Source organism: Chiloscyllium plagiosum, unplaced genomic scaffold (assembly GCF_037043375.1).
Source record: "Chiloscyllium plagiosum isolate Xiang-an unplaced genomic scaffold, Cpla_swu_hap1 HiC_scaffold_53X, whole genome shotgun sequence".
Taxonomy (NCBI): Eukaryota; Metazoa; Chordata; class Chondrichthyes; order Orectolobiformes; family Hemiscylliidae; genus Chiloscyllium; species Chiloscyllium plagiosum.
This window is the reverse complement of record NW_028270191.1, coordinates 24,544,371-24,564,902: the sequence shown is the minus strand read 5'-3', so window position 1 is coordinate 24,564,902 and position 20,532 is coordinate 24,544,371. Positions and strand designations below refer to the sequence as shown.

General features: G+C 44.3%; 1 protein-coding gene across 1 annotated transcript in view; it reads right to left on the bottom strand.

Annotated features, from left to right (window-relative positions):
- The window catches only part of bloc1s1 (biogenesis of lysosomal organelles complex 1 subunit 1), a 98,749-nt gene that overhangs the window by 12,295 nt on the left and 65,922 nt on the right, over positions 1-20,532 (bottom strand). The window contains exon 3 of the mRNA XM_043681790.2: positions 1,738-1,870. Within this exon, the coding sequence (XP_043537725.2) occupies positions 1,738-1,870 (133 nt within the window). The remainder of the gene's footprint in view (positions 1-1,737; positions 1,871-20,532) is intronic.

Below are 20,532 nucleotides of genomic sequence, written 5' to 3'. Positions count from 1 at the left end.
AAAATTCAGTGAATATGCCACCACAGACAATACACTCTGAGTAACTGACTACTGTCTATCTAATGATGGAGCTTCAATTCCCTGACCTGGGACATCAGTGGAGATAGTCATTAACCTGGGATAATTAAGTGATTATGCTGTCCAGACTGTACAGTCTCTCTGATTACTGCTGGGAAGATGTAGCAGCTCATTATTTCAAAGGTTTAACATTTCCGAAGTGACGATAGTTGAAGTGCGTATGGCAATATGCCAGAAATCAGATACATTTAATTCCCTGTTCCCACAATCAGAAGGCAAATGTGTAAATTAAACCGATTCCCCCCAACCAATCCCTCTCAAAGAGACTGAAAATTATAAGCAGCACATTTCACCCATCAGGTTCAGTCAGGGTACAGCGTGCTCACAGGATTTACAGGGTTGCACAGATATTATACACCATGTACATGCTTGGGCAGCACTAAGATAGTAAAAATAATTGGTTTTAGATCAAAGCAGAAGCATGCACAGAGGATAGCTTTTTCATCCCAAGTCAAAATGCCTCAGGATTCAGGCCCCCTTCAGGACCTCAGCACATCCTCTAGGCTGACACTACAGCACTGCACGGTTAGAGGTGGCACCTTTTGGTTAAAACATTAAACCAGGGTCACAGCGACTTGCTCGGGGGAGAACAGACTCATGGCACTAATTGACAGGCAGAATTCCTCAGCTAACGTTTCTCTTTTCATCAACACCAACAAAAGCAATTCACTGGTCATGCATATCGTTGCTGCTTATGGGATCTTGCTGTGCGCAACCTGGCTACCACTTACCTACAAAATAATACTGACAGCATTTTGGACATTAACAAGTGCTGGAGAAACTCAACGGTATGGAGAGAGAAGCAGAGTTAATGTTTCAAGTCCAACGTGACTCTTCTTTGGAACGGAAGAGAGAGGGAGAAATGTGATGACTTTTATGAAAGAGAAGGGAAAAGGGCAAGTAAAACAAAAGGGAAGGTCAGGAAAGGATAAGAGGACAAGGGAGATAGGAAATAAAAGGTGCCACAGAACAAAAGATCGAGTGGTAATGGTTGTTGAGAGGTGACAAAGAAATCCAGAGTGGGTGCGAACCGCAGAAGAAAAGGTCAGCTCAAACTGAAACTGAGAAAATGGGCTAAGTCATGGTGGACAGGGGTTATATACCGTAGATAGAGTTCATTGTGTGATACTGTTGAGCTCAGTGTTGAGTCCAGAAGGTTGGAAAATAAGATGTTATTTTCTCAGCTTGCGGTGGTCTTCACTAGACCACTGCAGCAGGCCCAGGACAGAAACATGAGCAAGTAACCAGAGTAGTGTATCAAAATGGCAAATGACTGGAAGGCTGGGGTCCCACTGGTGGACTGAGCAGAGGTGTTCTGTGAAGTTGGTCAACCAGTCTGCATTTAGTCCCCCCCAATGATTTTGGAAGAAACTCTCTGACTGTGAAGTGCTCTGAGACATTAAGGACATGATGCAAATTCTTTCTTTCACAGGCCCTGCCGCTCCAACTGCTTCAGCGAAGCTATTGCTCAAACGTTAAGACCAATACTTTGAATGCTTTGAAGGGATAAAATCATGTTTTCCCCCTTGTTGCAGGAAATAAATCAAGCTAGCTATTTGAAGTGAATTTGATTGTAACCATGTCAAAAGCACAATCAAGGTCATTAACAAATGCTGGGCTACGTTACTGTAGATTAGGTCGTTGCACTGTTCAGTTTACCTTGAGAGCCTGGTTGAAGTTATCCACCATACCAAGCCACTGTTGAGTCTGTTTGGCAAACTGGGCGGCCTGGATCTGCAGCGTTTTTACTTCATTGTCCAGTTTCCGCTGATTCACATATGCCTGAGCCACTCTGAAAAGGAGACAGCAATGTATCAATCAGCAATCTTGCAGAGGCTCAGAAATGACTGGTTATTTGTTTTCCATTGACATGATCAACAATTTCATCACCATTTGTAATTATTTATCTCACTGAACATGAAGAGTCTATTTTTTTTGCTTAATAAAGTACACGGCATTTGCACTTTCTTAATGTGTATGCTAATGCAATCAATGCATTCTTCAAAGAAATGTCATAGATATCTACAGCATGGAAACAGGCCCTTCGGCCCAACTTGCCATGTGTGTCTACTATCAAGACAAAACAGGGCAGCAATGTCCTTGGAACACCATCCTTGTTATGTTCCCCTTCCAAGTCTCTCACACACCAGCCTGGTTTGAACATATATATTTTTGATCCTTAACTGTTGCTAGGCCAGTACCCTGAAATTCAATAGACAATAGGTGCAGGAGTAGGCCATTCTGCCCTTCGAGCCTGCACCGCCATTCAATATGATCATGGCTGATCATTCCTAATCAGTATCCTCTTCCTGCCTTATCTCCATAACCCTTGAATCCACTATCTTTGAGAGCTCTATCCAACTCTTTCTTAAATGAATCCAGAGACTGGGCCTCCACTGCCCTCTGGGTCAGAGCATTCCACACAGCCACCACTCTCTGGGTGAAGAAGTTTCTCCTCATCTCTGTCCTAAATGGTCTACCCCGTATTTTTAAGCTGTGTCCTCTGGTTCGGCACTCACCCATCAGCGGAAACATGTTTCCTGCTGCCAGAGTGTCCAATCCTTTAATAATCTTATATGTCTCAATCAGATCCCCTCTCAGTCTTCTAAACTCAAGGGTATACAAGCCCAGTCGCTTCAGTCTTTCAGTGTAAGGTAATCCCGCCATTCCAGGAATTGACCTCGTGAACCTACGCTGCACTCCCTCAATAGCCAGAATGTCTTTCCTCAAATTTGGAGACCAGAACTGCACACAGTACTCCAGGTGTGGTCTCACCAGGGCCCTGTACAGCTGCAGAAGCACCTCTTTGCTTCTATACTCAATCCCTCTTGTTATGAAGGCCAGCATGCTATTAGCCTTCTTCACTACTTGCTGTACCTGCATGCTTGCCTTCATTGACTGGTGTACAAGAACACCTAGATCTCTCTGCACTGCCCCTTTACCTAAATTGATTCCATTTAGGTCGTAATCTGCCTTCCTGTTCTTGCCACCAAAGTGGATAACCATACATTTATCCACATTAAACTGCATCTGCCATGCATCTGACCACTCACCTAACTTGTCCAGGTCACCCTGTAATCTCCTAACATCCTCCTCACATTTCACCCTGCCACCCAGCATTGTATCATCAGCAAATTTGCTAATGTTATTCCTGGGCTAACTGATCGTTGGGTAGCACCACAAAAGGACTGCAGTGATTGAGTGAGATGTCAACACTATCTTCTCAGAGCAAACTTCCCTGCGTCATTCATATCCAAAACCAAAGTTTATTTTTTTAAAAATCCTCTCCTGCTATCAGGACTCCCATGCCAAACAGAACGGAATCCTCACCCAGACAGGTCACAACTGCTTTTCCTGAGTTATAACTGTTGGTGTTCAGATAGAGCAGTGCTTTACATAAAGTTTCACAGGTGCTACCAGGCATTGGGTTGAAGGAAATATTGATGGCAACATATAACAGAAGTCCCGACAGTAAATCAGGCTGTAACCTGATTTGAACGTGCTTTGATAGCCAAATTCAAGCTCCATTTCGAGAGTCAATGGGCTGCAGCCCACTCAGGCAGGAGTACCTACAGCAGGTTCTTGACATGAGAAAAACCATTCCTAATTAAGTTTGGGCAAGATGGGGCTAGTTTGGGAATCCTGTCCACTGACAGTAGGCAGCCAATTATTTCACAGCCCACTGTAACTTAATGGTGGCTGAGGGACTGACCAGGATTTGCTCAGCTCTCCTGTGCCTTCTGAAGGCCAGCCTACAAACTGTGCTGTATTTGGGTGTGGCCTTGTGGGGTGGAGCTGTTTAGGAAGCAGAGGGACCTCGCAGACAGACACTTTCAGCCGAATTGAGGGAACTGGCATTGGGAAGGGGTTGACATCAAAAGCCTTCCTCTTTGATCTCGGTAGAGATACTGACAGCAGCCACTGTGCCTGGACACAGAATGGTGAACTGTCAGTTTCCTTCCCACTCAGGGCAAGGGTTGTGTGGAAGTTCCCATGCTAGCCAGTAGGTGTCTTAAGTACAGCTCCTTGTATTGGGCCTCCCCTTCAGAAACGACGCAGGGTTTCCACCAGCTTTTAAAACTGGTCGGATCAAGCAGCGAGAGGCCATGTTGCTGCGATACAGTCCAGCCAACCATTACTGCGTGACAAGCAAAGGCCCAGCTCAAGAGAACGGGATGTGCCTGCTCCATCTGAAGCACAAGTGCCTCCGGCAGCAGCTGGAAACAGTTTCTGCTGCTGCCAGGCACAGGACACAGTGACGATACACACCATTTTTTAACGTGCCATTGCCAATGCTTAGAATCCTTCAACTTCAACTCCAACTTCCTGCTGCTTTTTCTCATTCACCCATGGCATGTGGGCATCACTGGCTGGGCCCAGTATTTATTGCCTGTCCCTAGTTGCCCCTTGGGAAGTTGAGGGTAGGCTGCCTGCTTGCCCCCTGGGAGAGAATTCCAGGATCTTGACCCAAAGACAGTGAAGGAACGGCAATGTATTTCCAAGTTATGATGGTGAGTGGCTTGGAGGGCAACTTGCAGGGAACTTGGTGTTCCCATATATCTGCTGCCCTCGTCCTTCTGGATGGAAGTAGTCAGGGATTTGGAAGGTGCTGTCTGAAGATCTTTGGTGAATTTCTGCAGTGCATCTTGTAGATAGCACACGCTGCTGCTACTGAGCGTCGGTGGGGGAGGGAGTGGATATTTGTTGAAGGTGGTGCCAATCAAGTGGGGGCTGCTTTGTCCTGGATGGCGTTGAGCTTCTTGAGTGTTGTTGGAGCTGCCCCCATCCAGGCAAGTGGGGAGTATCCCATCACACTCCTGACTTGGGCCTCGTAGATGGTGGACAGGCTGTGGGGAGTCAGGAGGGGAGTTACTCGTCGGAGTATTCCCAGCCTCTGTCCTGCTCTTGTAGCCACGGAGAGAGAATCCCAGGATTTTGACTCAGCGACACTGAAGGATCAGTAATATATTTCCAAGTCAGGATGGTGAGTGGCTTGGAGGGGAACCTGAAGGCGGAGGTGTTCGCTTATGAGCATAGCTCGTAAAATGTATGGCAAGGGAAGGCAGAACAACAACTTTTTTTAGAATTAGAACAGTATGGAGATAATAAGATGTATTCTGGAGCATCCACATGTTACAGAATCACTTCAATTTGAAGGGAAATAATTTTGTACTGTACAGAAGGAAAGTACAGAGCCATAAAGGGTTGCAATGGATTTGGAGGAGGTTGAAAAATCTATTTTAGGATTAACTGGTTAACAATAATCGCCTTCCAGGATGAAATACCACCAACAAGCTAGCACTAATGGCGATATGCAATAGGAGACAGCTGACTTAACGTCATTCCAATTAAACAGGCTTGAAGTGCTGTATGTACAAAATTACGGAGATGATACTTTGCGGCTGTGATGTCCTGCCATAATTGAGCAGCTTGCCAGATCGCTTTGCCATGGCTTTAGCATGAGGAATGTTTTGTGCAAGGGGAACAGAGGCTAGGCAGGAGTTAGGCCTTTTAGGAGAGAGGGCTAGAATTTAGAAGGAAAAAGAGAGCATTTGTGTTAATATTTATGATTCTCATGCTCACAGTGAATATTAGCGATTTCCCAAAAGATTGCCGTCTAATAAATATTCTGTGTTAAGATTCTTGCAAATACTGTCAGGAAGCTATTTCTGGTCCTGCTTAAATGCTTAAGTTACTTTGGTCGTCTTCTTTGGGTTCCTCATGTTCAACTTCATTGGAAGGAGTGACAAACAAAATTACTTTAGCTGTCTGCTTTCTGAGGTAAAGCTGTTCAAATATAAAACACTTTAAACAAATACAATTTTAAGAACTTGGGTCATTTACTTTCCTGGGTTGCTGACTTTGAAACCCTGAAGCAGAGGCATCTACGTTGACTCAAATCAGCAGGAGGCTGTGCCATGGGACGTGATTAGTTCTGTGCTAGAGGCATCCACTCCTTAATGTCAGCTTATGAACTAAACTCGAGTGAGCTGAGGCTGCAATGGGGAAGCTGGAGGCCATGTGAACTGATGAGGGACATGGGCAGGGCGATTCTACATTTCAATTACAATTGTTAGAGGCACTCAGACCAGGTTGGATACTTTATACATAATCAAACAAATTTGGTTCGATTGTTTAAAGATGTATGAAGCAATCAACCGCATGGCCAGTTTACTAAATGTGCTAGTAAGCTTGTTAGGTGATAAACAGCTAGCCATCCAGTGAAGAACCAATCTGCAACATCAGGGAAAAGTGCTCTGAAGCCCAGGAATAGACGATATTTGGTCTGAGTCTTCAGAGAGCCCACGACCGGATGTGTAAAATCATTATGAGGGAGTCACTGGACACTGGGGGACACCAATACAATAAGACCATCAGATGGAGAAGACCACAGAAGTAGGCCATTCAGCCAATCGATGCTGTGCCATCATTCAATGAGATCATGGTTGATCTGATAATCCTCAACTCCACTATCCTGCCTTTTCCTCATAATCCCTCATTCCTTTAGATTAAAAATCTGTCTGTCTCTACCTTGAATATGCACTTTGACCCAGCCTCGCCAGCTCTCTGCAGTAAAGAATTCTACAGATTAATTCCCTCTGACAGAAGAAATTTCTCCTCATCTGTGTCTTAAATGGGCGACCCATTACTTTGAGATTATCCCCTCTGGTCCTAGACTCTCCCACAATGGAAATCCACCTTTCTGCATCTACCCTGGCAAACCTCCAAAGAAGCTTAAACAGAAATTGTTGGAGAAACTCAACAGGTCTGGCAGCACCTGTGGAGAGATAGCAGAGTTAACACCTCGGGCCCAGTGACCTTTCTTCAGAAATGATCCTTCTTCTTCTGAAGAGTCAGTGGACTCAAAGCATTAACTCTGTTTTGTCTCCACACATACCGCCAGACCCGCTGAGCTCCTCCAGCAATTTCTGCTTTTGTTTCAGATTTCCAGCATCTGCAATTCTTGGTTTTAATCTCCCAAGAATCTTGTGTCTTTCATTAAGGGAGCCTGTCATTCTTCTAAATTCCAATGAGCACAAACCCAACCTACTCAACCTCCTCTCATAAGGAAATCCCTCCGTACCCAGGATCAGCCTCGTCTTCCTTCTCTGGACTGCCTCCAATGCCAGTATATCTTTCCTTTGTTTACAATATTCCAACAGTGGTCTGACTAGTGCCTTTTCCAGCTTTAGCAAAACTTCATTATTTTTAGGCTCCATTCCCTTGGAAATAAAGACTCACATTCCCTGTGCCTTCCCTATCATCTGTTCAGCTTGGATGCTAGCTTTTTGTGATTCACACATGAAGACTCCCAAATCCACCTTTATGCCTTTAAATAATATTCAGTTCTTCTAATCTCCTGCCAAAGTGCATACCTCACCTTGTCCCACATTATATTCCATCTGACAGGTTTATGCCCACTCACTTGTCTGTATCCCTCTGTTGACTCTGTATGTCATTCTCAATACTTGCCTTCTACCTATTTTTGTGTCATCCACAAACTTGGTGACAGTACATTCACTTCTGTCATCCAAGTTGTTAATGTTGTAAATCATTATGGCCCCAGCACTGATTCCTCTGACAGTCCAGGTTGCAATCCTGAAAATACTCCCTGTCTCTGTCTCTTTGTCTTCTATTAGTTAGCCAAACATCTATCCTTGCTGATATAAGACCACCAACACCATGGACTCTTATTAAGTAGGTTTATGTGTGTGATCGTATCGAATGCCTTTTTGGAAATCCAAATTTATTACATCAACTGGTTCTCCTTTATCTATCTTGTCCATTACATTCTCAAAGAACTCTTAATAAATTTGTCTGGTGTAATTTCCCCTTTGTGAAGCCATGCTGACTCTGCCTAACTACATTATGCAATTCTAAAGGCCCTACTATTAAAACCTTTATAATAGTCTTTTTGCCTCCCTTTTTTTTGAATAAGTTTGTTACATTGGACCTTTTCTAGAATCGAAGGATTCTTGAAAGATTACTCCTGGTGCACCCACTATCTCTATAGCTACTTCCTTTATAATCCTCAGACGCAGTCCAACAGGTCTAGGGGACTTATCTGCCTCTGGTCCCAGTAGGGTTCTCGAGCATTTTCTCTCTAGTGATAATTATTGTGTTTAATTTCTGTCTGCCTTTAGCCCCATGATTATTCACGATCCTTAGAATGCTATAGATGTCCTCAACCGTGAAGATTGATGCAAAGTCTCTGTTCAACTCCTTGGCCATTTCCATTATTATCGCCCCAGCCTCATTCTCCCAGGTGTCTATGTTCATGTTGGCCCCTCTCTTCCTTTTGGTATATTGAAAGAAGCTCTTGCAGTCTGTTTTCATATTACTTGCTAGTTTGCCCTCAATTTGTTTCCTCCCCTTTTGTTATTATGGTCGGTCATCTTTCGCTGGCTTTTAAAAAAACTTTTCCAATCCTTTGGCTTACCTCTAATCTTTGCTACACAGTATCACATTGAAAGAAAAAGCATACAATGACTCTATGACTCGAAGATCTGAAACAGATAAACATTCAAATGACAATGACAGGCAATTCCAGATCCATTAGGCTTATTTCAATTTCCTGTGAAATAGGAGGACTAACCAAGACAAGGCTCGTGCCCAATATGCATTCAGAAGGCAGAGACATGACTTGCTAAGTCCTATGGCAGATACTGGAAATTTGAAATTGCAATAGAAAACGTTGGATATGCCCAGCAGGTCAAGAAGCATCTTGGAGGGACCAACAAGAGTTAACGTTTCAGGGTCTGTGACTATTCTGAAACCTTTCCTCAATTTTTCTTGCCAAAGATGCTGCCGAACCTGCTGAGTATTTCCAGTGTTTCATATTTTTAATACTTAGGAAGGAAATATGGGCAGTGCTGTCTCCTGAACACGCTGAAATAATTAAGGATGACATTGAAAAGACTGACAAAATCCTCATATTCAACATTTCTAATTGGTGTGGACTGTGTTAACAGAATGCCAAACTATACTGCCAGAGCAATAGAATACAAGTCAGAGAAATCCATGGTGTTCTTGTCAGTCTGGCCCCCTGGCTGGAGTTCAGTTCTGCTCATCAAGGCACATGGGATTCAGTCAGGGTCCTGGCGGCACAGTGCAGGACCACAGGGCACATTCTAGATTAGAGTGGTGCTGGAAAAGCATAGCAGTTCAGGCAGCATCCGAGGAGCAGGAAAATTGACGTTTCAGGCAAAAGCCCTTCATCAGGAACCATGAGAAAGGGCCTTGAAACTAAACTGTAAAAGTACAACTGGGTGAGAGGCTTGTCTCAAAAGTACACGTCTTCACAAATACTGTCTTCGAGAGACAATTAAGATGGCTATACTGAGCATCCAGTTTCTCACCTTGTGGACTTGCAAAAACAAAAAAATGCCCGCTTCATGAGGTATCAGAGGGCAAATGATCTCATGAAACCGCACTCCCGTGTAGGAAGGGGAAGTGTGTATACTGGGAAAAGAGGTGAATTCCAGGACAAAAACAAGTCATTTCACACAAAGCTCAGGAAACAGAATCTTTCTCTACACAGCGTTTTGAACCTTTCTCCGGGATCTTGCTTTCTACACGTGAAACGGATATTACAGCTTGATCACAGCACTCCAACCTTCGTTTCCAGTAGCTGTCTACTCACTCAAAGAAAACTGCAGCTAAAGTGGAATAAATTGTTCCATTACAAATTATGTGAAACATTTCTTTGTTGGCATTACAGAGATGCCTACTTCAGAAGTCAGTCATAACACTGAGCCATTGTGCTAAAGGCAGTATAAATCATTCCCTTTATGAGGGAGTCTCCCATCGCTGGGTAGCCAGTTTGTATTCAACAAAAGGGGTCAATCACAGACAACACTATACTTTGGATGAAAACATGTGTATTTTAATCTTTTTAGTCAGCTGATTACTGCAATGCCTGACATGTTGTGCTGTTTATAAACAGACTAAGAACTTTTTTAAAAATGTAAAACCACAGTCATTCTCGGGTTTGCAATAATCTAGGAAAGCATAAGGCTTTATTCCAGTAGAAAGGTCACTTCAGTTGGTTAAGGCAATGACTGGAGGAAGAACTAGAGGGCAAGCTAGGAGTTCAACACTGAGTAAAATCCTCATCAAAAGGACAGCAAGTTCAGCTTCCCACACGAGCTTTGAGAGATCTCATTTGCTTTGTTTGGGGAGGAGGTTACAGGGGGCACAAGTGGGAGAAAATAAAAGAGCAAAGGATGAAGGAACAAACAGCAAGTGTAAGAGATTCTGTAAAAGCACAGAACACCCACTAGAAGCAATGGTTCATGCAGCAATTAATGATATAGGGCATGTGGAAAATGGAGGTCTGACTGAGGGTGTCTGAGGAATTTTGCTCTCAATTGAGATACAAGACGATGTAGGTATCAGGAATTTTCTGGTGCCAGGCACTGGACCTGTTAGGTGTCACATCTAATCTATGGCTAATGTGAGGAGGGATGATCAATTCCTAAAGATATGGAGATGCAGCAAGTGGAACTGGTTTTAGATGGGATGCCCAAAATTTAAACTGGATTGGGGTAGCAATATTCTTGCAGAGAGAATTTTTAAAAATTTAAACTTCCTCACCCTGGCAAAAGGAAACAACCTAAAAAAGAAATTTAATGGCAACAAAATCAGTTACAGAGTCATAGAGATGTACAGCACGGAAACAGACCCTTCGGTCCAACTCGTCCATTCCGACCAGCTATCCCAACCCAATCTAGTCCCACCTGCCAGCACCGGGCCCATATCCTTCCTATTCATATACCCATCCAAATGCCTTTTAAATGTTGCAATTGTACCAGCCTCCACCACTTCCTCTGGCAGCTCATTCCATACATGTACCACCCTCTGAGTGAAAAGGTTGCCCCTTGGGTCTCTTTTATATCTTTCCCCTCTCACCCTAAACCTACGCCCTCTCGTTCTGGACTCCCCGACCCCAGGGAAAAGACTTTGTCTTTTTACCCTATCCATGCCACTCATGATTTTATAAACCTCTAAGGTCACCCCTCAGCCTCCGATGCTCCAGAGAAAAAAAAAAATTCTTCAAATGATAGTTTTAAACGCAATTGGGACAAATTTCCAGACGTTATGCTGATAAACTGGCTTAGGTGGGTCATACAAAGGAGCAAAAATCATGCGGTGAGTCATTTGGCCAATTCTCCATCACTGGATCCCACTTATGGAGCATTGACCACACAAGAAATCCAAACAAATGATGGGAAGACATGATGCAATGCACTGTCAGTCATTTGCACATTAACAAAACTGGGCAGGAAGAATGCCGTGCAAGTTCTTGGCACCCCGTGTTGTTATGGCTGGACAAGGCAGTTACGTTTTATGGGTACATTTTTTTACTTAGGCAATAAATCAAGAGAATTATTAAAGGAGAATTTCAAAACTTGGAGTAAAATTCATCTCTCACTTGTTAGTTTTGCAATGGCGTGGACTTCAGCAATTTCCCTCCCCATGCCATGTGAAACGAGTAACCAAAGAAAAGCATCAATGATCTTGAGGGTAATTTGGAAGGTACAGCAGAAATTCATTCCAAGGAAGGTGAAACACACTAAGCAGAGGATGAGGCAAACATGTCCAACAAGGGAAGTCAGGGACAGAATGAATGTAAACAAAAAACATATAATGTGGTGAAGATTCGTGAGACGCCAGAGGATTGAGAAGCCTTTAGAAACCAGCAGAGGATAACTAATATAGTATTAAGTGGGGAGAAGATGAAAAGGAGTAAGCTAGCTAGTACTTTAAGATTGCAAGAGCTGTTTTCAGATATCTGAAAAGGTAAGTGAAATAATTCCACAGAGGTTGGTATCCCATCACCGAGTCACCCTTTATTTACACGTGCAGAGTCAAGAATGTGGTGCTGGAAAAGCACAGCAGATCAAATAGCATCCGAGGAGCAGGCGAATCTACGTTTCAGGCAAAAGCCCTTCATCAGGAATGCCCATTCCTGATGAAGGGCTTTTGCCCGAGATGTCGATTCTCCTGCTCCTCGGATGCTGCCTGACCTGCTGTGCTTTTCCAGCATCACACTCGCGACTCTAATCTCCAGAATCTGCAATCCTCATTTTCTCCTGTTTATACCTGCCAGTCAGGACTCCCTGAATGAACCAGGTTACAGCCCCAATCAGGGAACTCATATTCTATGAGGGTCATCTGGCTGACCTCATTACAATCACTACAGTAACAGAGGCAAGCGTGGATATTGGACCACTGGGGAATGAGTCTGGAGTAGTAGTAATAGGGAACAAAGAAATGTCAGAGGAACTGAATAGATACTTTCCATCAGTTTTCACGGTGGAAGACACATCCCAGAGTTTCAAGACAGTAAGGGGCAGAGGTGAGTGTAGTGGCCATCACTAAGGAGAAGGTGCTGGGAAAGCTGAAAGGTCTGAAAGGGGATAAATCACACGAACTGGATGGACTACACCCCAGAGTTCTGAAGGAGATAGCTGGGGAGATTATGGAGGCATTGGTAGTGATCTTTCTGGGATCATGGATAAAGGGAAGGTCCCAGAGGACTGGAAAACGTCTAATGAAACACCCCTGTTTAAGAAGGGAGGGAGGCAGAAGACAGGAAACCATTGGCTGATTAGCCTGACTTCGGCCGGTGGTAAGATTTTAAGAGTCCGTTATCAAGGACGAGATTGCGGAGAACTTGGAAGTGTATGGTAGATTAGGGTGGAGTCAGCACGATTTTGTCATAGAGAGGTCACGCCTGACAAACATGTTAGATTTCTTTGTGGAGGTAACAAGTAAGTTCAACAAAGGATTTCCAGAAAGCCTTTGACAAGGTGCCGCATAGGAGCCTGCTAAATAAGATAAGAGCCCACTGTCTTGGGGTAAGATACTGACATGGATAGGCAGAAAGCAGAGCGCTAGGGATAAAGGGGTCTTTTCAGGATAGCTGCCGGTGACTAGTGGAGTTCTGGTCAGTGTTGGGACAACTAGTCACGTTTTACATTAATGATCTGGACAAAGGAACTGAGGGCATTGTTGCTAAGTTTTGCAGATGACACAAAGTTAGGTGGAGAGACAGGTCGTGTTTTGGAAGCTGGGAAGCTGTAGAAGGACTTGGACAGGCTAGGCAAGTGGACAAAGAAGTGGCAGATGGAGTACAATATGGGAAAGTGTGAGGTTATGTACTTTGGTAGGAAAAAGGAGTTAGACCACTTTCTAAATGGGTTAAAGTTACAGGAATCTGAAGCACAAAAGTGACTTGGAAATATTAGTTCAGGGTCCTCTTCAGATTAACATGCAGGTTCAGTTGATTGTTATGAAAGCAAATGCAATGTTAGCATTCACTTCAAGAGAGCTAGAATACAAGAGCAGAGATGTCCTGCAGAGGCTGTACATGGCTCTGGTCTGACTGCATTTGGAATATCGTGAGCAGTTTTGGGCCATCTAAATTTAGAAAGATATGTTGGCCTTGGAAGGGGTAGAGAGGAGATATCATTCTTGTAAAGATGAAGGACTTGTGCAATGAGGACCGGTCGAGGACTCTGAGTCAGTATTCGATGGAGATCAGAAGGATGAGGGAGCATCTGATTGAAACTTACAGAATACTGAGAGGTCTGGATAGAGTGGACGTGGAGAAGATATTTCCACTGGTAAGAGAGACTAGGGCCCGACGGCACAGCCTTAAGAGTGATTAATCTGTGGAACTCATTGCTGCAGAGGGCTGAGAAGGCCAAGTCATTGTGTGCTTTTAACACAGAGAAAGATAGCTTTTTGATTGGTTTGGGGTCAAGGGTTACAGGGCGAAGGCAGGAGAATGGGGTTGAGAAACATACCAGCCATGATCAAATAGCAGAGCAGACTCGATGGGTCGAATGGCCTCATTCTGCTCCAGTATCTTGTGGTCTTATTTTGGCATTTGCTCAAATATATAACTATCCTGAGCCTAGGAAATCAGCCAGGGTCAGTTCACAGACATATGATGGATGGAAATTCCTTCCTACTGAAGATTAACTGCCATCAGTTTTAACAGTATGATTGAATTTCAGGCTCAGACAATGGAGAACTATGAGAAAACCTTTGGAAACATGGTTACCCCTAACAGATTCTACTGGACGAATGTAATTCTTCCTTTTTGAGGTACATCCTATTCACATCGCTCCTGAGTACTGCATCCAGCTCTTGTCATTAATCCATACAAGAAACAACTCAGCCTTGGGACCAGAGGAAAAACCAAGGCATGCAGTGGCTTTCTGCAAGTCTTGGGTTGACATTTAATATGGTTCCAGGTGAAGTAACTGACCTGACAAAAAAAACATGAGGGGGCCGAGAACTAGGGAAAGAAGCAAGTCGTAGGGTAGCAAGATTAAGCTGTGATATCCATAGTGAACTCGCTCAGATTTTGGTGTAGAGATCCCTTTGTTTCTGAGTTAGAAAATGCCTAGAATTCAGAAATAACGTAAGCTAGCTAGACCAGCTGATAACATCAAATAGGATGGAAGTCAATAGTCTCATATCACAATTAAGTGGTTACAGAAGGTCCCAGGCAATACTTGTGCATGGGCAAAATTATAGTAAACTGAAATTCAATGCAGATAAATTCAGTGTGTTTACATTGAGGAAGAAAAATACCAGACATACAGAATGAATGATGTTGCACACCTAATAAGTCCTTCTCGATAATTACCCTCCACATGAACAGGTTCCTAATCACATTTGGTCACCCTAGTCCTACATCGTTTTATTCACCTCGCTAATGTGATGGCAAGTGAATCGGTGACGTCTCCTCCGAAAGCTTTCCTCTCCTTCCTATAGGATGGTGCAGGTGAAAAGGCAGGGAGAGAAACAGGAGCAATTCAAAGCTCAACACTAAGCAAGTCACATCACTGAATGCTGAGATATACTGTCAAATCAATCAAATCAAAAGCTGAGGTAGCTATGCTAAAGCTGTACAGTGCTTCTATCACATCGCTCCTGAATACTGCATCCAGCTCTTGTCATTAAATGCGCACAAGATACAACTCAGGTTCTAGATTAGAGTGGTGCTGGAAAAGCACAGCAGTTCAGGCAGCATCCGAGGAGCAGGAAAATCGACATTTCGGGCAAAATACAACTCAGCCTTGGGACCAGAGAAAGTCTGAAGGCCAGAGGACTGAGTTACAAGGAAAGAATGGGAGCAAGAGGGGACCTAGATACTAAGTGGCAGAAAAGCAAACCCTGAGCATTATTTGAATACACATACAAACACCCTCTGCAAAGAGGTAGCAACCAGTGAAATAAAAGAACAGGACAAAAGTCATCATCAACATGATTGCTAAGACGTGTGTGTGAGTGTGAGTGTGAGTGTGAGTGTGAGTGTGAGTGTGAGTGTGAGAGAGATAGAGATAGAGATAGAGATAGAGATAGAGATAGAGATAGAGATAGAGATAGAGATAGAGATAGAGATAGAGAACATGAGAGAGAGAAAGAAAGAGAGAAAGAAAAGAGAGAGAAAAAAAAGAGAGAGGGAGAGAGAAGATTGCCATTTGAATGAAAGTGGACTGGTGTGCACACAGCTCTGATGTTGAATAAGTTGCTGACACTCACTAAGTTTGCATACGAAATATCCCACAAGGGAAACAGATTAGTGCCTGCACTCAGGTTATTGTACCCCAGCAATAGACAGTGTCTTCAAAGAGAGATAAAAATAAAATGAAAAACATAACGCTGTATTTCTGCTCAGGCTAGATTTGGGAAATCATAAACAATAAACAGTATTGTCTGTACTACTTGATGATGCCTGGGACATTCCAGCATATTCTATTCCCATGAATGTTTCAACCAAATTTGCTGTAATGATCAAACCAGATGTTTGTCACACAAGAAGTAAGATTGCTAACATCATCTCACATTCATTAATCTGACTAAGTTGCAACATAAAACAAAAGGCCTTGTGTTCGGGTGTAAACCACTTTTTAGGTGCATGCATAACTGTGAAGAACATAGTTAATGTGGCTGCCAATAATTCTTCCTTGTTCCAGTAATTAAATCGACTCTTCTAATCCTCCGTGCCCTTCGAAAATCTACATGGTTTTAGTCACACAACACTTCCCAAAGAATCTCTGTGGATTCTGTTCTAAACAACCTTTATTTTCGCAAACAGTGATTGGGGTTGGTTCGTTCAGTTGGCTGGACAGCTGGTTTGCAATGCAGAGTGATGCCAACAGTAAGGGCTCAATTCCTACAACCAGCTGAGGACTCGCCTTCTCAACTTCTGCCCTTGCCGGAGGCGTGGTGACCCTCGGGTTAAACCACCACCAGTCATTTCTCTGGAACGAGAGAGCAGCCCTCTGGTCACTTTTCCTTTTATCTGGTTGAAACATCAAGGCTATGACGCCAGCCAAGTTGAAAAGTTTATTGCATTTATGGAATACAATAAAAGTAGCCATTTTTTTGGAAAAGACAATCCTATGGCAATATTTGAAGAGCAGAATTCACCTCGATGTCCTAGCTAATATTTATCCAAAAAATCCACAATAGATTAGCAACACATTCCTTTGATATCAAACGCCTTTCCTACATCACCTATCAAAGGCATGGTGGCTCAGTGGTTAGCACTGCTGTCTCACAGCACCAGGGACCCAGGTTCGCTCCCAGCCTCGGGCGACTGTCTGTGTGGAGTTTGCATGTTCTCCCTGTGTCTGTGCGGGTTTCCTCCGGGTGCTCCCGTGCAACCTTTTCACACAGAGGGTGGTACGGGTATGGAATGAGATGCCAGAGGAAGAGGCTGGTACAATTGCAATATTTAAGAGGCATTTGTATGGGTATATGAATAGGAAGGGTTTGGAGGGATATGGGCCAGGTGCTGGCAGGTGGGACTAGATTGGGTTGGGATATCTGGTCGGCATGGACGGGTTGGACCAAAGGATCGGTTTCCATGCTGTACATCTCTATGACTCTATGTGCAGGTTAGGTGAATTGGCTATGCTAAATTGCGCATAGCGTTAGGTGCATTAGTCAGAGGGAAATGGGTCTGGGTGGGTTACTCTTCAGAGGGTCGGTGTGGACTTGTTGGGTCAAATGGCCCATTTCCACACTGTAGGGGAATCTAATCTAAACATCATGGGATTGCCATTGATCAAACAAATGCACTTGAAATACTGTGGCTACAAGAGCAGTTCAGAGGCTGGGGACACTGTGGTGTTTAACTCACCTCCAGTCCCCCAAAGACTGTTTACCACATAACAGAAACGTCAGGAGTGTGATGGAATATTCTTCATTTGCCTGGTTAACGACACAGAAAGCTTGATACCATCCAGGCCAAAGTAATCTATTTGGTTGGCACCTCGTCTGCCACCTTCAACATTCACTCCCTCCACCACCGACACAGCATCAGCAGAGGTTACCAAGCACAGATGCACGAAAGCAACACATCAAGGTTCCTTCGACAGCACCTCCCACCTCCGTGACCATCCCTACCTAGAAGGGCAGTAGATACATGGGAACGCCAGTGTCTACAAGATCCCCTCTACTGCTTGACTGTCACTGGAGTTACCCCGCCTCACAGCACTGAGGGTGTATTTACACTGCATGAACTGCAGTGGTTCAAGAAGGCAGCTCACCCCTATTTTCTCAAAGGGCAATTAGGGATGAGCAAATGTTAAATTAGCCAGCATCACCCAGATCTGGTGAAACAACTTTGAAAAATAATGACTGTGGAAGATTGTAATACGAGAGTAGGTGCTGTATTTCCCACAACAGAGACTGCAGAGGGATATAGGCCGGTTAAGTGAGTGGGCAAAAAAACTTGGCAGATGAAATATAATGTGGAGAAACGGGAGGTTATGCACTTTGGTAAGAAGAAAAGAGGAGCTGAATATTATTTAAATGGAGAAAGACTGCAGAAAGCAACAGAACCAGAAGGAATCCTTGATGAACCACAAAAAGCTAGCATCCAAGTTCAGTGGGTAATAGGGAAAGCAAACAGAAGATTGGTCTTTAGTTTAAAGGGAGGGAGGTTTTGCTAAAACTATACAAGGCACTAGTCGGACCACAGCTGGAATAGTGTGAACAGTTTTGTGCCCCTCATCAAAGGGGAAATATATGCATACCGGAGGCTAGAAGGTTAATTAAGTTGATCTCAGGTACGGAGGGACTGTCTTATAAAATCAGGTTGTGTAGATTATGCCTGCACCATCGGAAGAAAGACGGGCTACCTTATTGAAACATAAAAGTTTCTTATGGGACTTGTTAGGATAGATGCAGAAAGGTTGCCTCCCCTTCCTGGAGTCCAGGACCAAAGGGCATCATCTCAGAATATGGTGTTGCACATTTAAGATGGAGATGAGGGAAAATTTCCTCTCTTGGAGAGTGAAACTGTGGAATTCATTACCGTTGAGGCTGGGCCATAATAGTATATTCAAGGCTGAGATAGACAGATTTTTAAATCATTATGGGAATCGAGGGCTATGGGGAAAAGGCAGGAAAGTACAGTTGAGCCTTATCAGATTGGCCATGATTTCACTGAATGGTGGAACACACGTGATGGGCTACCTCTGCTCCTACATCTGATGATACTATAAAAGTGAGTATACTTCCAAAGTACTTAATTGACTGTAAAGATCACTGGGATTTCCCCAGATCATGGAAGATCCCATACATATCCAAGTCCTTTCTTTTTTTTTAAGTCTCAGAAATGGATAGAATATTTAGTACTTCAATGATACGTATTTTTAAAATCACATGGTGAACTACTTCATTTCGCCTTTTCTTTGTGCTCGATGTTCATTCTCAGCACACTCAGTACAGCAGGTCCTTCAACTTGATTTTATGCAGGAATCTTGCAATCTGTAAAAGTAGACTCCGATTGCCAAGCCACTAACACGTACTGAAAGAACTTTAAAACAGTTGAATCTTACAATTTATGTTTTGGTTTCATCAGTTTGGTCAAATTTCAAGGAGGGTTTCTCTCCATGAGCTGCCGCACTACATCTTACCAAGCTCGCCCCATTAACAACCTACCCTGTCTCTATTGGGAATGTGGAGAATGGAATGTAGCAAGTCCTGGGCCTCCCCCATTGCCACCACACATGCACTAAACAGCCCCACTGCCCTGGGGCCGATCACGTCAATCCCCCACCCTCTCCGCCGAGGACATAGAGTCCTGGGGCTGCCTCCACTGCCAAACCCTAGCCACCTGATGACTGGAGGAAGAATGCCTCATCTTCCGCCTTGGGGTCCTCCAACCACATGGGATCAATGCCGAATTCACCAGCTTCCTCATTTCCCCTCCCCCCACCTTATCCCAGATCCAACCCTCCAGCTCAGCACCGCCCTCTTGAACTGTCCTAACTGTCCACCTTCCTTCCCTCCTATCCTTTCCACCCTCTCCCCTGACCTATCATCACCTTCATCCACCTATCGCATTCCCAGCTACCTTCCCCCACACCACCCCCAGGCCCAACACCCTCCCATTTATCTCTCAGCCCCCTGATCAAGGGCTTAGGCTGAAAACGTCGACTCTCCTGCTCCTCGGATGCTGTCTGACCGGCTGTGCTTTTCCAGCACCACATTTTCCGACTCTGATCTCCAGCACTCACTTTCTCGCTTTCACCTCACTTCATAGCCGACTCTCTCTCACTCCAGGAGGAAAGCAGCCCACAACAGGGCTGAAACAGGCTGGCTGGTGGGCTGCCTGACATTCTGCACCTCAGCCTTATGAGGTAAGAGCATCCTGACTCTGACCACCCTGAGAGGCTGACTGACCGTGTCCAAGCCCGTGGATTGGTACTGGAGGTTTGCCCTTGAATGACTGTGTGCTGCGAACCCCACCCCGCTTAACCAAAGGCTCGACTTGACTGAGGACTGCTGACAACCACGATGGTGATAGTTGAGGAGCCAGTAAGCAAGGAGTGACAGTGCTGTGCACCACTTATTTCTCAGTAATAACGGAAAGAACTGAGGATGCTGTAAACCAGAAACAAAAACAGAAGTTGCTGCAAAAGTTCAGCAGGTCTGGCAACAGCTGTGAAGAGAAATCGGAGTTAACGTTTTGGGTCAAGTTCTGAGGAAGGGTCACCGGACCTGAAACGTTAACTCCGGTTTCTCTTCACAGCTGCTGCCAGACTTGCTGAGCTTTTGCAGCAACTGCTGCATTTATTTCTCAGGATTTGGAGATGCCGGTGTTGGACTGGGGTGTACAAAGTTAAAAATCACAACACCAGGTTATAGCCTAACAGGTTTAATTGGAAGCACACTAGCTTTCGGAGCAACGCTCCTTCATCAGTCTTTCTCAGTCTTCTCCTGATGGGAAAGACAAATCAGAGTGTGTATGGTTCTAGCAGTCACAAATACCTGGAAGGCCAATATCACTTGCTACTGCTGCAGCCAGATCACCTTCAGCACACTCAGCGTGCCTGCTATCCCGCAGACACAAAGCATCAATCAGGCATCACCGACTGGAAAGAAACAATTAGCTTGCAGCAGCCTTCAGGCAAT